At 44.6% G+C, this 21,968-nt stretch overlaps 1 protein-coding gene across 2 annotated transcripts in view; it reads left to right on the forward strand.

Annotated features, from left to right (window-relative positions):
* Positions 1-3,227: 3,227 nt before the first annotated feature.
* Positions 3,228-21,968, forward strand: part of LOC139223525 (histone deacetylase 4-like) — a 51,475-nt gene continuing 32,734 nt past the window's right edge. The window contains exons 1-2 of one of the 2 annotated variants that reach the window (XM_070855458.1): positions 3,228-3,266; positions 15,411-15,479. In XM_070855458.1, the coding sequence (XP_070711559.1) occupies positions 3,245-3,266; positions 15,411-15,479 (91 nt within the window). In that variant the 5' untranslated portion in view covers positions 3,228-3,244. Of the gene's footprint in view, positions 3,267-15,364; positions 15,480-21,968 lie in introns of those variants that run through there. The other variant, XM_070855457.1, reaches the window with a different exon arrangement.

The raw sequence follows: 21,968 nt of genomic DNA on the forward strand, positions 1-21,968 counted from the left end.
TTCTTCGTCCCCCCACCCCCCCTCCACCTCTCTCTCTCTCTCTCTCTCCTTCTCTCTGCGCTGAGAAAAAAAAAAGCCCCACAGAGTGTAACATGGGAGAGGAATAACACCCCCGTGGGACACATGTTGTCTTCCTCCTGGCCCGTGTAGGTGAGCTGCTGGTGCGTTTACGTGCTCTCGGGATGAGCGTGTAGCCGAGCTGCGCCGCTGTGATGTTGATATTCAGGCAGGGATGCGATGCACAGACCGGATTCATCAAAACAATGTCCGGCTGAAGTTTCCTCTCCGCTCCGCTCCGGCTTCGGCTTCCTGCTTGTTTTTCCGCTCGCCAGACTCCTATCTACACCTGGTAGGAGCTATTTCACATCTTTAAAACCATTTCGAGGAAGGTTTGTTGTACTGAAGCGGGCGGGAAGTGTGTAGGGGGGGTGGGGGGGCGCGGACAGGCGATGTTTATTATGCCGATTGTTGCTGAGCTATTTTTAGTGCACGGCCGAGCCTTGGGCTTTAATGCAATATACATAGTGCCGACACAGATCTGTCGCCGTGTACTCGTGTTATTGGCGAGGAAAATGCGTAAAATGAAGCTACAGGCCTGCGTAAGTGTGTGTTTGAGTGTGTGTGAATGGTTCGGGATGGGCGGTGGTAATTCTCTGCATGCGTCAATCTTTTTTTTTTTGTGAATGGGGGCGTACGGGCTGTTAAAGCAACATCAAAGCAGCATAATAGGGCTGCTGTAAAGAGAGAGGAGAGCAGGGAGAGGTGGACGGGCAGGAAACGTTGGATAGAAGTGGGGAATATGTGAGGGAGTTGGAGTTTGGACTGAGCGTGGCCACCTTTTTTTTGTGACAGGCATTTACAGCAGCTGCTGTCATGATCAGGGCAAGTTTGACGCTTCATTTCAGACTTTGTGGGGAGAAATCCAGCTGTTTTGTTTGTGCACATTTTAGTCTTGTTTACTCACCACAACCCCAACGTTTTCCATCTCTGTGTTTTTATTATTATTTCTTCACTTTGGGCCGCAGGGCTCGTCTCCCCAGATCTGTCACCCTGCATCAAGCAAGCTCTTTTTAGGGACAATGGCCTAGGACACACACACACACACACACACACACACACACACACACACACATATATATATGAATACCCCTCCCGAGACAGATGAGATGCCCTGGAAGAATGGTGTTGCATGAAGCCCCCCTGGTGTGTCAGCTACTCCCCGTGACACACACGTTCAACCCCCCCCCATCCACTAACACACACACACACACACACACACCCCTAGCCCCACCCCGCCCCACCCCAACCCTTGCCTTGCTTTTCCATCACAAAGCACAAGTGTGTGTGTGTGTGTGTGTGCGCACTGTGCAGTGACCGACTTTTTTGGGGCAATTTGTCCTGCGGCTGAACTGTCTGGCCCTCTTGTCTTGAGACCCACCCACCCCCCCACCCTGCTTTAAGTGCACACACACACACATATGCATCCATCCTACTTCAGAGGACCTCTGAGACCTCTACCAGCGCACACACAAGGGCGTGAACATGCACACTACCCCCATACCCCCCCCCTCCATCCACCTCACCCTCAGGCAGTTTAACCCGTTTCTATTTGCGGTGGTGAAGTCGAGGCTCGAGCCGTGATCACATCTGACACTCCTGCTCCAGGCTCCAGGAATTCAGGCTACTCTCCGAAAACGAAGAGAAAAACAATCATTTATCTCCAGAAACAGTAAAAAGACCAATTAGTTATTTCCAAAACAAAGAAAAGATCATTATCCCCAAAGCAAATGCAAGAATCTCTGTAAAATTCAAATGTTCACGAGACTAACGGGACCATTCCCACATTGAGAGTAATACATCATACTTTTTCCATATTTTTTCTTAATCTTGGAGTCCAAAAGAAACTATGTCCGAGACAAGCAATTTATTGCCTGATTGGCTTACAGCTTCTTGCAGTGTTGTATTGAGTTTTCGGCGGCGGTTTTGGTTTTTCACTGCAACTGTATTTTACTTTAAAAAAAAAACTCGGGATGTGTTTCCAGGAGCAGGAATCCATTCTCAGTCAGAATAAACAACAGGAAATAGATGTCTGAAAGGTGTCGTGTTGTCGGACAACAATGCAAGTATTGAAAAGTGATTAAATCATGGGTCAGAAAATGCTAACAGACCAGGAATTCCCCTTCGTCGTGGTTAGCTAGGTTGCATTTTGAGCGATTGAATTGCTTGTAATAGTCATGCAGTCATCTGACATTGGGAGGCAAAAGAAGTTCACTTCTTAACACTGCTGGGAAATCGGGGAGTGAATTTATTTGGTAACTGGTAACTTGTGATGGGCATTTCTCATTATTTTCTCTCATTTTATCGGTCAAGCAATCATCCTTACTTTATTATTATCCTAATAAATCTTAGCTGCAGGCCTGGATTGTTTAAAATTGAACAATTATGGATGACCACACCATATCAACTCTATACTGGAAGTGGAATCCAAGACTTAAGCCAACAGATGTCACTGAAAGATCAATACTATGATGAAAAATGATCTGTGTGTGTGAGACATTAATAGGGATGCACATAGCAAGCTTTATCTCACCTCATAGCCATTTCCATTAATCACTGCATCCTGATATCTCTTTTTTACAACTTTAAAATCTATATACAGCGTTGAAATGATTATTCTGCGAGTTCACAGGAGGCCAGGGATTGTTGTTGTGGTATTAAAACGAGAGATGGCAGCCCACCATGACCGGATGAATGCACCTGATAGTGGAAACACTGAATTTCAGAGTGAAACAGACGAAGTGTCTTGTTTATTTGCTGCTTTGACGCTGATGGTGCTGTATCATGCAAATAAAAACGTCCAAAGACCTGATGAAAGTTGTATGACATCAGAAATTAGATGTTATTTTCTAAAAGACAAGTAGTGACATGGTCCTTTTTGTCCTCTCTGATAGGTTGGTACCGCTCTGATCGGAGTAGCCAAATCAAAAGTCTCATGGGGATTGGCTGCCGCTGCTGGAAGTCTGCTTCCTGTTTCCAGCCTTGAGGGACTCTTGAGGGAGCGTCCTGTTGGATCAGCCCGAATACACATCCAAACACACTCCCAGATAGCTGCAGATTTGGCAGGATAACAGCATCCCCATCGGCGCCCTGTAAACCACATCTGCACTCGCACAAACAACACACACCAAGCCGGGCGCTCACCTGCCGCACTGCGTGGACGCCCAACCACACCGACCCGTCAGCAATGACATCACACAGCCACCAAGGTAAGATCGATGTCATTATTAACATACTGTCTGTCAGCATGAATCTGTCTTTGCACATGGTGGAAATTAAGATATTTGACTGAACAGATTTTTGGGGTAATTTCAAGTCTTACGTGTCTGTTGATAGCAAGGTTGGATCCATGCATCCAGACGATATCGGCCTTTCATCACACAGGATCAGGATCAGGATCAGCTCTTTAAATCAGCATTTTATTAGTCTGGATTCTTGTAATACGTTGGCACAAAAGTGACCCAAATAAAACAGGACTTTGCTTATTTGTGCACAAATACCAGTGTAGGATACTGATAAAACATGAGAGTAAGTTGAATCAACTTCCCTCTAAGGACTCTATTGTTTTAAAAGTGACAGAGAGGCAGAAATTTTGCAGCATCTCCTCGGCCTAAGCGCTGAAGAAACACCAATCCATCAGTGCGGCTGAAACGCGTCGGGATTCTCCGACAGAATTTGTTACTGTCATGTGTGGAGTAATGAGAACTTAGCTCCTCAGTACAGTCACATTAAGGGAAATCTCTCCACTGCTACATCTGCCATATTGATATATGTGCACATTTGATTCTCAGCGCACACAGACGAGTCTGCTCGCTAAAACGCAATAAAACATTTTAATCTGGTTTTATGAGTGTTAATTGGATTGATTCAGTATGAATGAGCTCCAGAGGACGAGAGAAAAAGCCCATAACGCGGGCTCATTAAGAGAGTTTCCTCTTTGACACCTAATCAAGCTCAGTTTAGAAGCTTTGGCTCGTGTTTTAGCGAGCTGATAAATTATTTGGTAAGCAGCTGGCAGATGAAAAGGTTAGCTTCCTGCCCTCGTCGGTGCAGTACCTGACAGTGTCGACCGTGTTTACTTTGTACACCTGGGAGTGTGTGCACTATAAATACCACAGCTGAGGTAACCACCGGGTCCCGAGAGATATGAACGAGCTGCAGCCTCAGCCGGCGCCCTCAACCATCTAACATCTCCATCAGTGACACATCTGAGCACGCCACACGGGGCTGATATCTCTGGTGCACATGTGTATGCTATTTAACTTGCCTTTCAGAGAAGGCGCTCCGTCCGCAGACGTCTCACCGTGGTGTCGGCTCACTTTCCCACTCTCCAAGTAGGGCCAAGCGCGTTATATGGTTAGATCAACCTCAGATTAGTGTGGCTCAACAGTTATCATTAGACAGCCCATTCTAATTCCACCACACCTTAACTCGTCTCGACAAAATTAATGCCCTGCTATTCCTAAGAAATGATTGTGGCAGTGACTAACGCCCGCATATGCAAAGTGGCATGTTACACGGTCACTCGAGTGTTCACCGCCTTGAGATAAATGGTAAATGCAGTTAATTCTGAGGAATCATTCAAATAATATTCAGTAATCTGTGTGTGAACATGTTTTAACTACTGTATTTAAGTTTTTATGATCAGGTCAGACACCACAATTGCTCAAGAAGTCGATACTATAGATGATAAAAAGAATTAAATGATGTCTGATTTTCCAATAAATCTGTTTGTGGTTTAGATGCCTTTATAAAAATGTAATCACTCATGCAGACTCTCACAGTTAAGTTAACTTAAGTTGTTTCTGCACTCATTTTATGACAACTTTTACTGAGTACTTACTGTTTTTGCTCAATTTTGTGTCTGAATTGACTTTGATTTAGTGGTTTGCGTCATTAACCTTTAAAAATGTCTTAAAGGGCTATTCCCCGATTTAGTTGTGCACTACCATACGGAAATACATTTTAAAAATTGTCAAAATTGAAGCAGTAGAGGCTGAGATGTCCTGACATTTAGTCCCTAGTATGGGTCAAGCTCTAAAAACACTAGATCCTACGTTTCCCATAATGCAGCTCAACAGTCTCTTTCATTATACACAGTCTGTCTCGAGTACACTGAACGTCACGTGTAAAATCAGCAAAATCCCTCAATGAAATTAAACCAGACATGCAGACTCGTACAGTCTTTTTACAGATCAATGATTGCTTTTATTTTCAACCATTTTCTGAGATGATACTTCTGACATTATTTCATCACAGTACGATTCTGCTGGAAGAAGACAAGAAGTGACATTGAATCAATTCCCAAATCTGAACAAAGCCAAAGCAGGAAATTTTACTCCTTTCTGGCGACCGGCTGCAGCAGCTAATAGAGCAGATAAACTAACCAGCTCCTGTCAACATATAATAAGATTTAGCTGTTAATTTCCCACCCTGCCCTCCTCTACCTCCTCATCTCCGCCGTTTGCTTCCCACGAGAGGGCCAAACGGGGCTGCCCGGGACGTGCCTGTCACCCACGTTAACTCACCTCTCACCACAACAAAAATAGCTGTGATCTTTTGTGAGTCCTGGAGAGACGATTCATATCTGCAGCTGCCGTTTCTCGCTCTCTTGTTTCCCTCTGAAAAGCCTTCGGAGGAGACGATCCTGGTCCTCTGAGTGCTGCCAAGTGTGGGCGTCAATTTGAGGTGTTGCTTCTCTTGTTTGAATGACAGATCAGAGACACACTTGTTGGATGCTGGTGTGCCGAGAGAGAGAGAGAGAGACAGAAACAGGCAGCCAAGAGACATTTTAAGACATGAAATGTGAAAAATTGGCCTTGTGGCGCTTGTCTTGTGGCTTTTTTTTTTCACAAAATGTTTATAGCAGTGATGTTTACTGAAGTGAGAATGAGCAGGGTGATGATTTGCTCTGTTTTAACAGATGCATCAGTGTAATTTCTCTGTTCTTTGAGAAATTAAAGCAAGGGAATTGATCCTGTGGCTTCAGGTTGCATCAGGGTCGCCTGCTGATACCACCGTTAAACTGAATTTGTTTTATATTGAATGTAATTGAACAACATTGGCTTTGTTCTCGGGGTGAACAATGAGACTTTCAGACCCACAGCTTTGTTGTACTCTTGTATTTGCAGCGCGATCCAAAGCTGCCAACTTTTTCCTGAGCTTGCTTTGCACTTATTTCCAATCATGTACCAGCCCTCCAAGTAAAGCCTCGAGTGTGTGTGTGGGTGTGTGTGTCTGCATGTTCGCCCTCATGCAGCAGCTCTGGCGGGTGTTTGCGACCGTGCATGCGTGCCTGCCTGCTTGTGTGCCATTTTTGTAATCTGTAAATGAGCTTACTAGCACGCACGTTTTTGATCCAGGACTTACTCATTTTCTTTATTACTGCAGCAGTGGGATTTTTAGATTAAATATCATTTACCATAAATCTCTTCCTAGAAAAGTGAAATGTAAAACACTTTGTCGGGTTTATATTTCCCAGAACAAAAGGGGGTCGGGCTGATAAGACCTTCACATCAGTCTTTTTGCAGGCATATCAGCAAACAGGCTGTAGTGTTTGCACAGGAGTGATTATTCTGTGTACCGAGAGCTTTAGCACATTAGCTGGCGACATTTGTTTTACACTTGTGCCTAGCAATGAGCTAACATGTTGACCGTGTTTGGTTGAACAGGGTGCTTTGTGTAAATGTCACGCTCAGGATGAATTACACTTGTCAGTAGCAGTCAGGCTAAATGTGGAGTGCAGTTTGTTCAGTAAAAAACTGATTCATAAGCGGAAGCATCTTGATTAACTAGCGCCACCTACTTGCCAAAAACATTAGGCCCAGTCCGCTCAGCGAATCACCAATCAACAAAAACAATTTGTCCATTTTTTTTCAATTTTTAGAGAGTGAGATAGACGCTGAAAAAGCAAATTTGTTTCTGTTTCCATGGTAACCACAGTGTTGACTTTTGATTTCAATGAAAAGTATAAATGACAGTTTTAAAGTCAGTCTATTTTGTCTTTGGTTTATTTCGCTGTACGCTATCCTAGTGTCTGGACTCTGGGTCCATCATCAGGCTTCTTTCCCATGATTCTCTGGGGCCCCTCTGTGGTTGTGGTCACCTGCCAAACAGCCTCATCAGTTCCTGGTGAGGCCGTCTGGGTTGCCCTCGATGGAGATAAAAGGGTGACAACACAAACCTCACGTGCCTGTGTATTTAGACGACACCCAGGGGAAAAAAAGGACAATTACAAAAAAAAACAGAAGCCAACATCTAATGGTCAGAAGGGAAAGCTGAGTAAAACACCAAATGAGTCATATTCTCATACTTCCATCGTAAACCAATGAGAAACCTGCTTCACCTCTGATGCTTCACTGTGAAACGGATGCAGGCAGGTTGAAGTTTAAGTGAAAATGAAAACATAAGTTTAAAAAGAGCAGCCAGCATCTTCAGGTGTTACAGTCTTATTAAAGGGGGAAGGTGATGCCGCTAGCTGGCAACGATTTGTTTTTGTCTTAGTCAGAAGTGCACCGGCTTTCCAGGAAAGTCTGCAGTGTTTACCATCGGAGATAGAGCTGGGTCTGCACATGAGTCATCCACACACACATACGTACACACACTGAGGCAAGCAAGTGGTTGGTAAGTAAGTGCCAGGTACAGTAAGTGATTATTTGTGAATGAGAGGTTTGAACTTTACATTGCTGTATGCAAAAAAAAAAAAAAAAAAAAATCAACACATCTCCAGCAGCACAATCAAAAGCATGTTTACAGCAGGATATAAACTGTGTTCGGGTTACATTTTTACTGCTTTATTTTGCAGGGTCTGTGTGGGCGTGAGCACCTTTTATGGCTCTGAACCGGTGAACTTGACACAGTGCTCCTTTCCTCGAAGGCTCACTGGTATCTAGGTTACAAGCGCAACCGTTTTTAGGTTTATACAGCCTTGCAACACAACAAAAACAGAGAGGGAAATAAAATGATGTAAAATAAATACTAATGAGTGGGGTCAGGAGATTGCGTGGTTTGTGCTGGTACACAAGATTCCACACAAGTCTCCTCCAGCTTCAGGCGCCGAAAGATTTGCTGCTTTGCATACGCAGATTTACCGTGTCTTGTACAAACTAGTCAAGTTGTGTTTGCCTTAGTGAAGATTCAGTTTATGGGCACTGGTTAAAAGGGAATCACAGTATTTTCAGTGTCTACACAGTTCTGTCTGTACACCTGCCAGTTTCCATGATTATTTCTTAATTGCCTCCAAGTGATTTCTAAACATAAATACACCAGTTTGAAAAAAAATTTGTTCCAGTTAAAGGATAACTCTGGTATTTTTAAACCTGGGCCCTATTTTTATACATTTACTGGGGTGCAAAAATGTAGCAGTCGGTCCAGATTGCCTCCGCTGGCAGCTAAGAAATGAGCTACAATGGCTGCAGTGTAATTCTTCGGGTAAATTCTTAAAGTGTGTTTGCTAGAAGTGGCTGTTTTGCCCCTGACAGGCTCAGAATGTTACTTGGTGTGTGTGACAACTCAAAGAAAGGATCCCTACAGTGATAGATCTGTAAGATCCTTTTTGTTTAACCAGAAATACTCGTTATGTTGCTTGGTTCAAAGCTACCTGATTACGTTGATAAAACAGTAATTTACCGCTGGTCTACCGCAGTCTCTTTTGTAACACACAATAACAAAACAAACCGACCTATCGACACAGCTGTAGATTAGCAAGTCATGTGTGCAGCAGGGTAAAATGACTGTTTTTGTCAATGGAGTCTGGTGGATTTGAATAGAATGATAAAAAGGATCTCACAGGTCCAATGCCTATAGGGATCCTTTCCGTAATGTTGACAAACACTTAACAATCTGAGCCTGTCAGTGGCAAAATTAAGCACTTTTAGTGGGGGCTTACAGTCCAGTGTTTGCAGCCTGTTCTCGGCTGTCGGGAGAGGTGATCTACTGGACCAATTCCAAACGTTTTTGCACCTTCTACTAATGTCGAACCCAAAAATATGTAAAACTAGGGCACTTTAAACTGAGGTTTAAAAATATCTGAATTATCCTTCAACAGATGTCCTAAATGAAGACATACAATATGATGTGATAGTGAAGTTTGCATGGTCACATGTTCTCAAGAGTTTATTTGGTGTTGACTTTGCATTTCTTCCTGAGGGTGTCAGGCAGTTGACGGTAAACAGAGCATAATGTGATGTGACACTGATATGAAAACACAACCACAAATGGTGAAGTTAGCCACAGGAAATTGGTTGGAAAGAGTAAACACATTTAGCTTGAGCTAGCTCACCAGCTAACCATAGCTCTAACTCAAGTTAGTCTTGTGTCTTTACATGCTTGATGGAGTTTTAGGTGTTAAGTGGCCAGTATATCTTTGGAAACACCTTCCCTATACTCCTCTCCAATTGTTTCCCACGGTAGATCTAGCTGTAACCATTCACCTCACAGACATGAGAGTGGTATCAGTCCTCTCATCTTTTGCCAGAACAGGGAATAAGCATATTTCTGAGAGTGTCAGACTATTCTTTTAATCATCATGATCTGTTTTTTTTCTGAACCTGGGTCTGCTGCAGATTGTCTTTGTGTGTGTGTAACTGTGAGTTCACTTTTAATATCTGGTCATTAGGGAGTTTTGGCTGGAACAGCAAGGGACCGCTGCTGACGTAAACAATGCTACAGACAAGGCAGTGACACACACATGTATATACCCTGGTGTAGGGTTTGTCCCTTGCTGGTGTGAGACAGGTAGCACAAAGGACACCGAGCGCTCTAACCTACTAAACACACACAGTTTTTACCAATGTCACCTCTAAGAAACAGGACCCATGGGCGTTAAACGCACACACCCTGAAGATGCTGTGTTGTCCATACTTGTCCGCACTGCCCTATCTGGAGTGTTGATAAAAACCCTGGAGGTTGTGTCTAACCCTCCCTCTCCCTTTCAAGGTAATTGTTGTTGTGGCCAAAAACTAATCTGGTAGGTTTGTTAGGACAGGCTCTAATAAAACTCATCACTCTGCTGCTAACAGTCTTATATTTTTCACCAAGGGGGTTTCACATTCATTTCTACTTAAGAATGACTGTTTTTTGCCATGAGATTTGGGATTATCATTTTTGACAATGCTAATCTCTCATTTTGCATCATCTGGACCAATTTTGGGCCTCACACCAATCTTTGACAAACACTGCAGCACAGTATGCACACAGATCTCCGGATGGCTATAAGTCTATATTATGGATTTGCTTTTTATTACACCTGCCTGATACTATTGCCAGGGCAGCACCGGCACAGAGATTTAAGGAACAGACTTGGGACTTAAAGATCACTGGCCTTTACCGACTGAAATGGAAAAAGTGAATGAGAAGCACTTTCCCTTCCCTCAGTAAGAGAAAGACAGGAAAATGAGGTGTCCTTGAGCAAGATAAATAATTCCCAACTGGTGCAGCACAGCTGCCACAGTAAGGCTATGGTTTACCTGGGCTTAGGTCAGATCCATAATTGTTGAGAGGAACTCAGTCACCTCCTTAAAATGCATTTAATGCACGCATCCATTAAATTTACTTTTCTCTCAATCCCCTTCTGGACCCAAACACATCACACTGCTTAAATTCAGGGGTGAAGGGGTTAAAAGTTTTCACTGCAATAAAGAGGGCCCGGCTTATCCCTGAGTCTATTTTTAGAAACACACACACAAGATATGCACACGTGCATGCATGGCGAACAAACAATCATTATTTTTGGTCTCCCGTGTTTATTCTTCTCTTCACGATTGAGCGATTTGTTGCCGTGTGTCGTGCAGCTAAAACTGGAGCGCAGGACGAGTGCATTTGTGACACGACCGCTGCCTCTTTTCAGCGCTGGTCAGTGTGATACAAGCATGAGCCTCATGCAGAGTCATTCAAAGCCTTATTGTCACGTTTTTCTGCTGCTCACTTGTGCTTACATGTTGTTTCTATCCTACAAAACCAAATTATGAAATTGTGGCAAATTTCAAAATGCACCTCAGCGGCGTGTTCCCACAATGCTGTGCCCTCCCTCCCTTGCTGAACCCGGTGAACAGAGATGAGGCTCCTGCCAGCCAGACAGTTCGTCAGTTCTGTCGTTCCATGTGCCACCAACTTGGCTGAACATGACCAACAGTCCATCCCAGAACAACCCCAAGGGGGGTCTCTTGTGCAACGGCCGACTCTCTACATGCACAAGTGCCGCTTTGTCCTGGTGCAAATGGTGCGCAGCACCCATCCCCCTCCAAAAACAAACACCTAATCATGGCCTTTATACAGGGTGGGTGTCCTGGTATATTAGAAAAGTTCTGTTTTTAATTGGTATTAGAACAGAGACAGCTGAGAGGGAACATGAGCTAATGAACGGAACGGGACGCATCTTTTGTCCCCGTGTCTTTTGTCTCGTCCCAGCTGAGAAATGGGATACACTATGTTCTGCCAACGAGCTGTCAGCTGCAATTATGGTTTACACTGCTGCCTCAGAGCCCCATCCTTGTGCCTTTTGACATTGTGCTCCACAGTGCTTGACAGGAAACATGGATGTCTGGTCTGGGCATCAAGGAAATACCGTCGTAATGTAAGAGGATCAAAGTATGAACATTGCTGGGACATTAAACTTCACAATATACCAGTGGATAAATGGTGCACCTGTTACTCTGTAAGCATAGTAGCTGCAGAGCAACTGTCATCTCACATATTGTAGGTGTTTGTTGTTGTAAAGCATTAGGCCCAGCTACTGAGGCTTTACAGTTGCATCACAAATCTCCTAGCAACCAATGTGTGGCACCAACATGGCCCGTTAAGACTCAGCCTGTGTGCAAATAAAGTCTAAACATATGATCTCCACTCTGGATGAAGAGAACAGTGTATGTACAAAGTGGTGCTTCCAGATCAGTTCAATAATTTATGCATCCATCCACTTTGTGTGCCTTATTATTGCTGCGCTGGGTCACTGCGGGGGGGCTACAGTCTGCCACTGATGCCAGGGAGCTTTGCACCTCCAATATGGCTGCTTTGGGGTGTGTTACAGCACTGCCTATATAGAGTTATGGCCTTGTTTTGAATATGACCAGCATAGATCATATTTAATAACAAAATCTTGATATCTTTTAGAAAAGCAGTTGTCAAAGTTTTATGCCCATAAAATAGTTGTTTTGTTTTGTAATAGTAGTTCTGAATTCGCATTCCTTAAATTATAAAAGAGCTCATAAATTACACACAAATCCTTACCCAACAGTCACGGTCATATTACATTCATAAATCAGAACTTCAGATGTTTTTGCAGACGCTGAAAAACAGTAGTCGTTTTTCTGATTTAGTCAATGCATTTGTATCATGTGTGCAGTCTTTTTTTGGTCTACTGACCTAATGACTGTAATGTGTGTTGGATGTGCAACAGACACCCGTAGTCTAATTACCAATTCCCGACTAATTGGTTGTTTTTTTTATCAAATGACGACATTCATGGAGAAGCACAAAGAAACACTTGGAGACCACGCCAAATTGCATTACCGCTGTGTTTTTCCGACTCCACCAGCATGAAATGAGGGTCAGATGGTTGTTTCCGACTGTTCACAGGACGCAAAGTGGTGGCGGCTCACACAGGGGTCACCCATTCTCTTTTATCAGTCGCCATGACGTCAGCTGGTGCCCTCAGGAAGCAAATTTGCGACCCAGAGGAAAAGGCTCTTCAAGGAGAGGCGTGTTTGATTAATCGTATTGTTCCTGTCTAGTTCACCTTGCCCACTGGAGTCACCCTGGACGAAGCAGCCAGAACGGAAGTGCACTGAATGTAATGAGGCTGGAGCATCCTTCCTCTCCTTCTCTCTGTCACTGTCGCTCTTTGTAAACGCCACAGCGGCACAGACAGACATCTCATTTCTCCTTCATAACAAAGGCCTCTGTCATCATACAGTATGCGGTCCAGGGTCAAGCTCGCCTGTCTCTCGATGCTGTCAGAAAAATACTGTGCTTGGCAATGCAGTGGACAGAGCTCCCCACAATTCAGCCGGCTTGTTACTCCTGCACCCCTCCCCATTTACAGCGCAGATCATAACATGCATGTTTTTTCGACGAGCGGTAGCTGCATTAGCTTGAGTTGACTGACTCTGCGCCTGAGGCTAGCTGAGGCTATTTATAGCTCCTCGTCTCCCGATGCTTGCCCACTGGGACCAAGAAGAGAGGAGAGAGAGAAAGAAAGAAAGAAAGAGAAGGAGGGAGGAAAGAGGGAGCTGGAAGGAGGAGGGGCTGCTGGGTAACTAGGCTACATTCAAGATTGATGGACCCTGTTGCCAAGGTATAGGGTACTTCTACTCTGCAAGTGTGGTGGTTGTGCATGTGGTTTGTTGCTTCATTTAGTCACTCACCCTCGTTGTCTGCCTCCTACGGTCTCCTACTCTGATTGACTACCGACTCTTACGGGTGTGTGTGTGTGTGTGTGTGTGTGTGTGTGTGTGTGTGTGTGTTTGTACACACCTGTGCTCCCTCCACGTGCGTCTCAGGTATCAGCTGTGCGGTTTGGACTGAAAGCTTATACGCTTTGTCTAACCAACCACAGACAAAGACATCCGTCCCCCTAATTCCCCACACTTAAGTCGGAGATGTAAAGCTGCTACCAGCAATTTGTGCGAAAAGCGGCGTAGAATTACTCCAAGCCACAGGTGTCATCACACACAGATGCACCTCATTTCCATTGCAAAATCCAGCAGCATGCGTGTCATTTGAATAGGGTCGTCAGGAGATATCAACTACCATTGATGTGAATCTGCTTGTTTAGAGAGGTGGGGAAGTGTGAGGCGGCATGACCACCTGTCTGCTCTTGCAGTATTTCCTCAGCTTTTACATAAAGTCCGACACTACGTATGTACATGAGACCGCAGATTTGACCTGCAGCCAGTGTCTTGCAAAAGTTTAGACTTGAATAGCACCTGTTTTGAGGTTGTTGTTTTTTTTTTAAACCATCATGCATCAGACAGCAAGGTCTGGCGGCCACTGGTGAGAGGATTTCGGTAAATAAACCCATGTGTGTTGAAATGCGTTTGAACAGGACCAAACGTGATGTTCGAGTCCACACCCAAGTCCTCACAGGGATTGGTGCATCAGGGGTGCAGCCATTCATGCAAGGTGGTGCGAGACGAATACACACACATAATCAGCGCATGATGCGTCCTCCAGTTTCATGGCTAATTAAGTGCGTGTGTGCACGCGTCTGTGTGTATGTGCCAGTCTGGTCCGGAGAGAATTCCAGAAATAGATCGTGCACAGTGAGACGTTCGCCTGTTTTCCTCTCTTTTATTCCTCCAAAGGGATTTTACATGGCTTTTCATCTCCCATCCAAAGGAATAATTGCATGTTTGTGTGTCTTAGATGTCTTTAAGCCTGGCGCTCAGAATACACATGGATCAGGTGCTTATGATCACTAAAAGTACATACATATATAGTGAATGTGTGTGTCAGTAGTCACAGATTTATGTGGAGCTGCGATGCATGTCAATTCTGTCCTCTCCTCTCTCCTCCCTTTTTGCGCCGTTTTGTTGTTTTTCCTCCATCGCCTCATCCTCCTCGCCTCCCTCTTTTCTCTCCCCTCCTTACCTCTGTCTTCCCCCTCTCCCCCGATGCGTCCTCCTCCTCCTCCTCCCCCTCCTCCTCCTCCTCCTCCTCCTACTCCACCACCCCTCTCTGTCGCTCTGCTTTTTATAGCCATGTCTTCCCAGGGCTCGGCAGCTACAAAAGCCTTTTCATGTTGCCACTATAATTACAGCCTACACACTTGCACACACACCCACGGACATGCATGCACACACACACACAAACACAGCAGAGGAGCAACAGCACTGTGTCTTTGTGTCTGCATGTGTGTGCGTTGTGTGTGCGTACCTCGCATGTGCTGTTATACACAAAGGGTGAGCTATTTTTACCTCTCTCCCTCCCTCTCCTGCTCTCCATCCCCCCCTCATCCCTCTCTGCTGCTGCTGCCAGCCACATTTGCTATGCTGAGCACAGGCAGTATCAGTCGAGCCCCAACATCCCTCCTCTCGCACACTGAACTCACACACAAGCACACACGAGCTGATGAAGGCTGCTCCCTCGGTATCCCTCAGATTTCAAGCTTATTTTAGAGCACCTCTGCAGCCAAGCATCTCTGCACATTCACAGCTTGCTCTTTCACTGATCATGCATCAGGCAGTCGCTCAGGTGGTGGTAGCGGCGCCGCGGCATGTGCTCGCAGCTTTGCAGATGACCTGAAGCCCGCTCGCTTGGACTGTGGTCTTAACTGCCTTATTAGCAGGTTCGCTGCCGGAAGCTTGTCCAAATGTTGCGGACCATATTTGAAGCGGAGTGTGCTCTCTCTCCCACAGAGGGGATCCTGGGAAAGGAGCAGCCGCTGGAGGTTCTGAAGACATCGGCGCTCAACCACATCCCAACAGGTTGGACACTCTGTCTCTATGTGTGTTTGTGCGTGTGTGCGTGTGTGTGCATGAGCTTCTATAAGTCAAAGCCGGTGTGTTTGTGTGTGCACCTACGTGATTTAACTATTAACCACATCCTGTGTGACTTTGCATGCATAGGTGCTCTTCCAACGATTTCTCAAATTGTCATAATTGTTTGAGTCCAATTATTCAAGTGCTTTCTTCAAAGATCTTCTGCTCTTATGTAGCAGCACAATTTCAATTGTAACTGGAATCTAATTGATAGTTTGTGGGTTTTTTAAGTATTAAGAGGAGTTCAATCGTACTCTCCTGCACGTTATATTTATGCAGTTATCTCACAGTGCCATTTTGTTGAATGGAAATACAGCCGCCCGATTGTAGGCGCTCTATTTGTGAGCTTATGTGAAATTGTTGTCGGATATCTCCAGAGGAAAGGCTGCCGGAAATATACAGCAAAACAAGCAATTGTGATGTGTTTGCTGCGAGTTCCGCAGACAGTTTGACGGTCCCAAAACAAATCAGAGCTACCTTTTCTGAGCCGCCTCTTGTGCAGCGAAAATATTTAAAAAAGAAAAAAGAAAAAAAGAAAAGGTTTCTGCATCTGAATCACCATCTCCTGCAAGTATTCTGTCTTCTTTGCGAGGTCAAAACATCACTAAGTATTTCACTGAATTTACAACAGTATGCTCTGCCTCCGTTGAAAATGAAGATACAAATCATAGGAGTGAGGAAGAGGAAGGAGCAGTGATGAAGCAGCATAGAGGGAGGCAGAAATGAAAGGGGCACAGATGGAGATGAGGTAATCTGAAGGAGAAATGAGTCTGAGGTAATATATGCATAATGCATTATCTAATTCCATAATGAGGAGGCTTAAGCTGTTCTGCACATTTCATTTTTCACCACACGATTTGGAATTTCCCCTTAAAAAGTAATGAAAATAGTGTGATTCATAATTTACTCCCTATGGCGCTCTTTGTGTTGAGTTTCTATGATTTCTCAGAGCAGCAGTAAGCAGGCAGGTGCTGTTGAACACTTGAGCTCAGCCAGCCTGTTGCTTCGGAAGAACAAATAGATAAAAGTTTAGATTCCTCTTCACTTTGACCCAAAGTTTGGTCCTCTTGCCCATGACCCGACTAAAGCCTCACATGTGCTCCTCTGTTGTTGTCGGGGTTATTTTCTGCGTGCCTCCGGCTCGGCTGATGAAATATTGAAATTCGCTGGAGTTCCTTCATCAGATATTCTCGAAATCTGTTGTCTTGGATACAGAGCTGCCAGGGCCTCCACGCTGGTAGCATGTGTGACCCGGGCTGTTTAGATCGGCTCCTCACAGGATGAAGAGAGCGCACCTGTCTAACAGCATTTGCACCGCGCTCTGCAGCATCCCTCCACCACAGTCTCCTCACAGAAAATGCAAAATCCGATTGCTGCATCGTTAAAGTCCTGAATGCTTTGTCATCTAATCTAATCGGATCCCGGTGGACGCGTTTAAGGACGCGCACAACAAGCAGTGCTTTCTTTTGAGATGCAAAGTGGTGGTCGTGCACCTGCAGGGAGCTTCACGGCTCAAAGTAAACACCTGAGTTTGGTTTCCCACAAAGTAGTGCTGTTTGTTTTAGATGAGTCTGCTTGAACTTTTGTTATGTGACAAGGAAAGAGAGGGCTTTCTAGTCTGTTTTTGAACTAGTGCTAATATGTTAGTCCTTAAATTGATGAATCAGTCAACAGAAAATGAACAAATATTTTGGTCCTTTGAGTCATGAAACTCATTTATCAAGCAAAACTAGAAAAAAATCACAGGTTCATGGTTATCCGTTTTTCTCTATTAGAAATGTAATGATTTTTGGGTTTTTGCTGTTAGTCAAACAAAACAACCAGTTGTCACGTTTTTGGATGAGCATTTTCCCCTATTTTCTGAAACTTCATAGGCTCTAAGGCCAAGACTGCCTAAAATATACAGTATATACTCAAGGAACTGAGCACGTCCCGGCATGCACAGCACCTCTACCTTCACACGTCGTCCCCCTGTGCGTCTCACGTGTTACGTCTCTGCCTTGCATTCACCCATCTCCTTCCTCGTAAGCCGCGGTGCTCCAGACCGTTGCATGATGTCATTGAGACCGCGACAAGTCGTAGCTCGCTTTTGGTAGAACAAGACTCGCTGCACCTTGACACGTCCTTCCCTGTTCCTCTCCTTTCCCTGTCAGAGCGCTATCTGTTTTTTTAAGAGGATATGGTCCCATTTTTGCAATCAGACAATCAGCTTTTGCTGCGTTTTCGTAACCGGTAAATTATTTTCTCCAAGAGTTTGAGATCACACAGAGGCAAAACCGCTCAGTGGGAGAAAGTAACATAGGCTGATGCTCACCCAACCCACCCTCAGAGACCAATCAGTAAGCAGACCGCAGCTATTTTCCAGCATCAACAGATGTGCTACTTGTTGCCTCTCATCTCGTCCCTGCTGCTAAATTCACTGTGAAACCCTGAGCAGAATATCTCCTCTTCTTTGTCATCTCTTTGCATGATTTAAAAAGAAAAAAAAAAAAGATCTCAGCCACATTTTACTGAGGCCGCTCTAAACAACTCTGCTCGGCTCAGTATGACATCTATTAAGCCTAACGAGTGTGAAGCTCGTGCAGTCAGACCGTGGGATATACACTCGGCGAACCGAGTCTCAAATCAGAGAGGCCCTCTGCATTGTCTGGTATAAATAGATCTGCAATTGGAGCCAGAAGAGTTGTGGAGTGCGCCCGAGGGGTTGTAAACAGATTGTGATTTGTTGTGGGGAGATGCAGGGAAGAAAGGCGTGAGGGAGCCACTGAACGGGGGTAGGATGCAGAGCAGGGCCGGAGGATAGGGCAACAAGGAGCAGGATGGAGGGAAGCGAGGAAAGGAACCTGCTGAAAGGGAAGAAAAAAAGCTTCCCAAGAGCCAAATAACCCATGGTGATGTCATAAAAGCACAGCGGTGGAGAGACACCTGTGTGCTGAGATGTTTAAATCGTGAATTTTGCCAAATGCAACTGTCGTGGAGATTCCCTTTCATGCATAAAAATGCTCCATATCAAACGGAAGGGAACTTTTAAATGCTCAAAGGAAAGAAGAGAATAGGAACAGAAATGTGAGGTCTCGTCTCCGTTTCCCTTCAGGCTTCAGGCTCTAGAGGGAACTGTAGAGAAAACACCTTCAGTTTGAGTGGAATTGAACTGAAGTCTTTGCTCTTGTCAAACTCGTGTTGATCCAGGTAAGGTTGTCAGTTGTGTAAGACTCCTGGAAGCTCCTGCGGTGTCCCGCGAGACAGCACGTTTGCCTTTGTTTTGGTTTTCTCTGAGTGCCCCCATGTTGTCTTCTATCTGGCACACATCTGTAAACTGATGTACGTGTTTGACGTCACTGCTTGTACACAAAGATGTGCTGATATCAGAGTTTATCTTTGGCGAGTGGCAGCCAAGTTCGTCTCTCTTTTTTTTAATAGATGTGAACTGTCAAGTGAACCTGCCACATATACAACAGCTTAACAGCACATAATGGGAGTAAAGCGATGGGACAGGGGAGCTCTGAAGCATTAAGAAAATGCTAAACGCTAATTAAAACATGATTCAGCAAAATACAAGTAAATGAAAGTATGAGACACAATTAAACAGAACATGCTACAAAATTTCAAAATAAGAGACCTGCGCAATGTTTGGATAACAAACTACAGTGGCACAATCAGAGATAACAAAAAAGAAATGATAGCAAATGATTATCTGATACTAATCCCTAATTTTATTATGATCCTCCAGTATTTAAATATCAGGGGAGCCTCCCTGCAGGGAAAGTCCTTGCTCGGCTTCACCTGAAACCATTTTGTGGTTTAATTTGTTTAAGAAATGCAGGCAAATTCCAGGCCAGGAATTTGAGCACACAGTATTAAAACCTCACAAGAGAGAGGGAGAGAGGGAGAGAGGGAGAGAGGGAGAGAGGGAGAGAGGGAGGGGGAAGCCAGAGGAGACATGCAGCCGAATGGGACGCCTGCAAGTGAGTGGGAAACGGAGGCAGAGATATTTGATGCACTACAACTGGCGAGGAGGGTTTTCCTTGGCCTTAGAAGCAAGGAAAGCAGGTCGAGCGGGGAAAAGAGTGGAGAGGGTAAGAAGAAAGAGAGACAGAGTGAGAGAGAGGGTGCTCTGTGTGTGTGTGAGTGTGAGTGTGTGACGCTGGTTCCTGGAAAAGCAGAGGGCTGCAGAATAAACAGGCTGCATGCCTGAGACTGCCCTGTGATGTCACCACTGGGCAAACGAGGGACGAGGGGAGGAGAGAGAGAGAGAAAGAGAGGAGGAGAGAGAGAGAGAGAGAGAGACGCCCATCAGGTTAAACAGGAGGTGGGATGAACGAAGGGTAAAAAGTGATGGAGGTGGAGAGCAAGAAGAGAAGTCAGATGAACAGGAAAGGGAACGTACTGTCATTGCCTGTAACAGACTGAAGGAGGAAGGGAGGAGGAGGTGCAGTGATAAGGAGGAGAGGACGGAGTGAGGAGGCTGCTGAAAAGAGGAGGAGGAAGAGGAGGAGGAGGAGGAGGGCACTGATGGGTACGTTTAACAACAGCACCAATTCCCACCTCCCTGTCTCTCTTTTTGCATCTCCCTCTTTCTCTTTTGTGTGGCAAGCAATTAGCGCTGCCGGTGTGACAGGGATGCCATATGAGGTGTGTTTGTGCATTTCGTGCGTCACCATCAATAAGCGCATGAGGCTGTTTGTGTCGTGTGAGGGACTCAATATTCGTAGAGGAACATTTTGTACGGGGAGAGTGTGTGTGCACGCGTTTGTGTGTATGAGTTATGGATTTGCATTAGTCGGGACTGGAGCCGCAACGCTTTGAGAAGTGCGGTTTTCAGTCATAATCACGTCTCTCCTGCCTGCCCTGTCTTTCTTTCCTTTTGTAATACATAAAATGACTGGCTTGCTCACACATATTAGATTAGAAGAAAAAAGGGCAAAATAAAAGAATAATTAGGCCCTTTTCCAGTTGGATGTAAGTGGTCACAGTGCATTTTTACCTTTGACGTCAGCTTGAAACTGACCCTGAAGACTTAATATGGAGTCTCTGCTACTTTCAACCTCCAGCCAAGACTCCTTAATAGTCAGGAAGACATTGACTCAGGATCTCAAAATGCAAAGTGACTCATACAGATCCAGGTACAATTGTGACAAGCCTAACTGCAAGGGGCAGTCAAAAAACAAACTGCTTAAAAATCCAAAATGTCACTGTAAATAAGAAGTTTCCTATTAATTAGATTATTTCAAGATCTGAAATCATTCATGTTTTGATGCAAATGTGAATTGTCTCTATAAAATGAGTCATGATTGTAGGAGTTAGTCTTTACTAACTAGCACTCTCTCCTTCCCTTCTGGTCTCACTCAACTGCCAAACTGTAACGGTAAAATGGCAAAGGGCAAAACTGAGGGTGTTAATTAGAGATTGGGTACCTTCTTAGTCACAGTCAGTGGCTTAGTTGGAAATTAATAGTGATGGAGCACAAAAAGGAAATAAAGGCATCTTATGACGTGGGAAATGTCAAACTGCATGTCCTACAGGCTTAGACACATCGAATAACTTTCACTTCGGAGTCATTGTAAGAGGGTGCCGACTACTGACTCATGTTGTTGCCATCCCCCTCATGATGGCGGTCCTCAAGGACCCGCTGCATGTTGTTGCTCTGTTCTCCTATGGCGTGGATGACGATAGCCATGAGGGAACGATTCATCTGCTGCACGAAAAACACCAAAGAGGAAGTGGAGAGTTTTTAAAGGACCCATATGACTTGAATGACAAGCGATTACAGTTGTTTTGTGCTGAAGGTGATGTTCAGAAGAAGAAAAACACTCTTTCTGCAGTTCAGCATCTGGTTTATTGCCATTAGGTTTTCTCGTTCCAGGTATTTACTTTGATACATTGCTGCAACAATAAACTCAGTAAGTAGAAAATATAGAAACATAAAATATAAAGAAAGCAAGTACTGCTAGTCAAGTAGTATAAATGTAGTACAGAAAATTGACAATAAAATGGAAAATGTTCTAAGAAAAATATGTACATGATGACAGATTTGCAGAATATTGACTGGGGAATGTGCGAAGGTTCACGTTTAAAGAATGCCTGCATAAAATTATGTCTGCAATCCATTTAAAAAGATCTTCTGTGAGTGCTTTATGGCTTTATTGTTCAAACGTGGCACGTCTCAGCGAGTGATGTCTAATAGATCAAACCTGAGGAGAGTGTGCCTGTGCCGGGGCCCAGCAGATGCAGGATACTTGGTCCCGTCTCAAAAATCAGAGTGGAAATGAAAAGATATCAGCAAGTCTCCACGAGACTTCTAGTGAGAGAGATATGTCCAATTTCTTTGTCAAATCAGTTAGCTCTGGTGTGTCTGAGTGGCTATTTGACAAGAGAAGTGAATTCATCATCATTGAAGCCTTTTTAAAGGTATTTTCACACTTCGATTGAGTACAA

This window comes from Pempheris klunzingeri, chromosome 24 (assembly GCF_042242105.1).
Source record: "Pempheris klunzingeri isolate RE-2024b chromosome 24, fPemKlu1.hap1, whole genome shotgun sequence".
NCBI classification, from domain to species: domain Eukaryota; kingdom Metazoa; phylum Chordata; class Actinopteri; order Acropomatiformes; family Pempheridae; genus Pempheris; species Pempheris klunzingeri.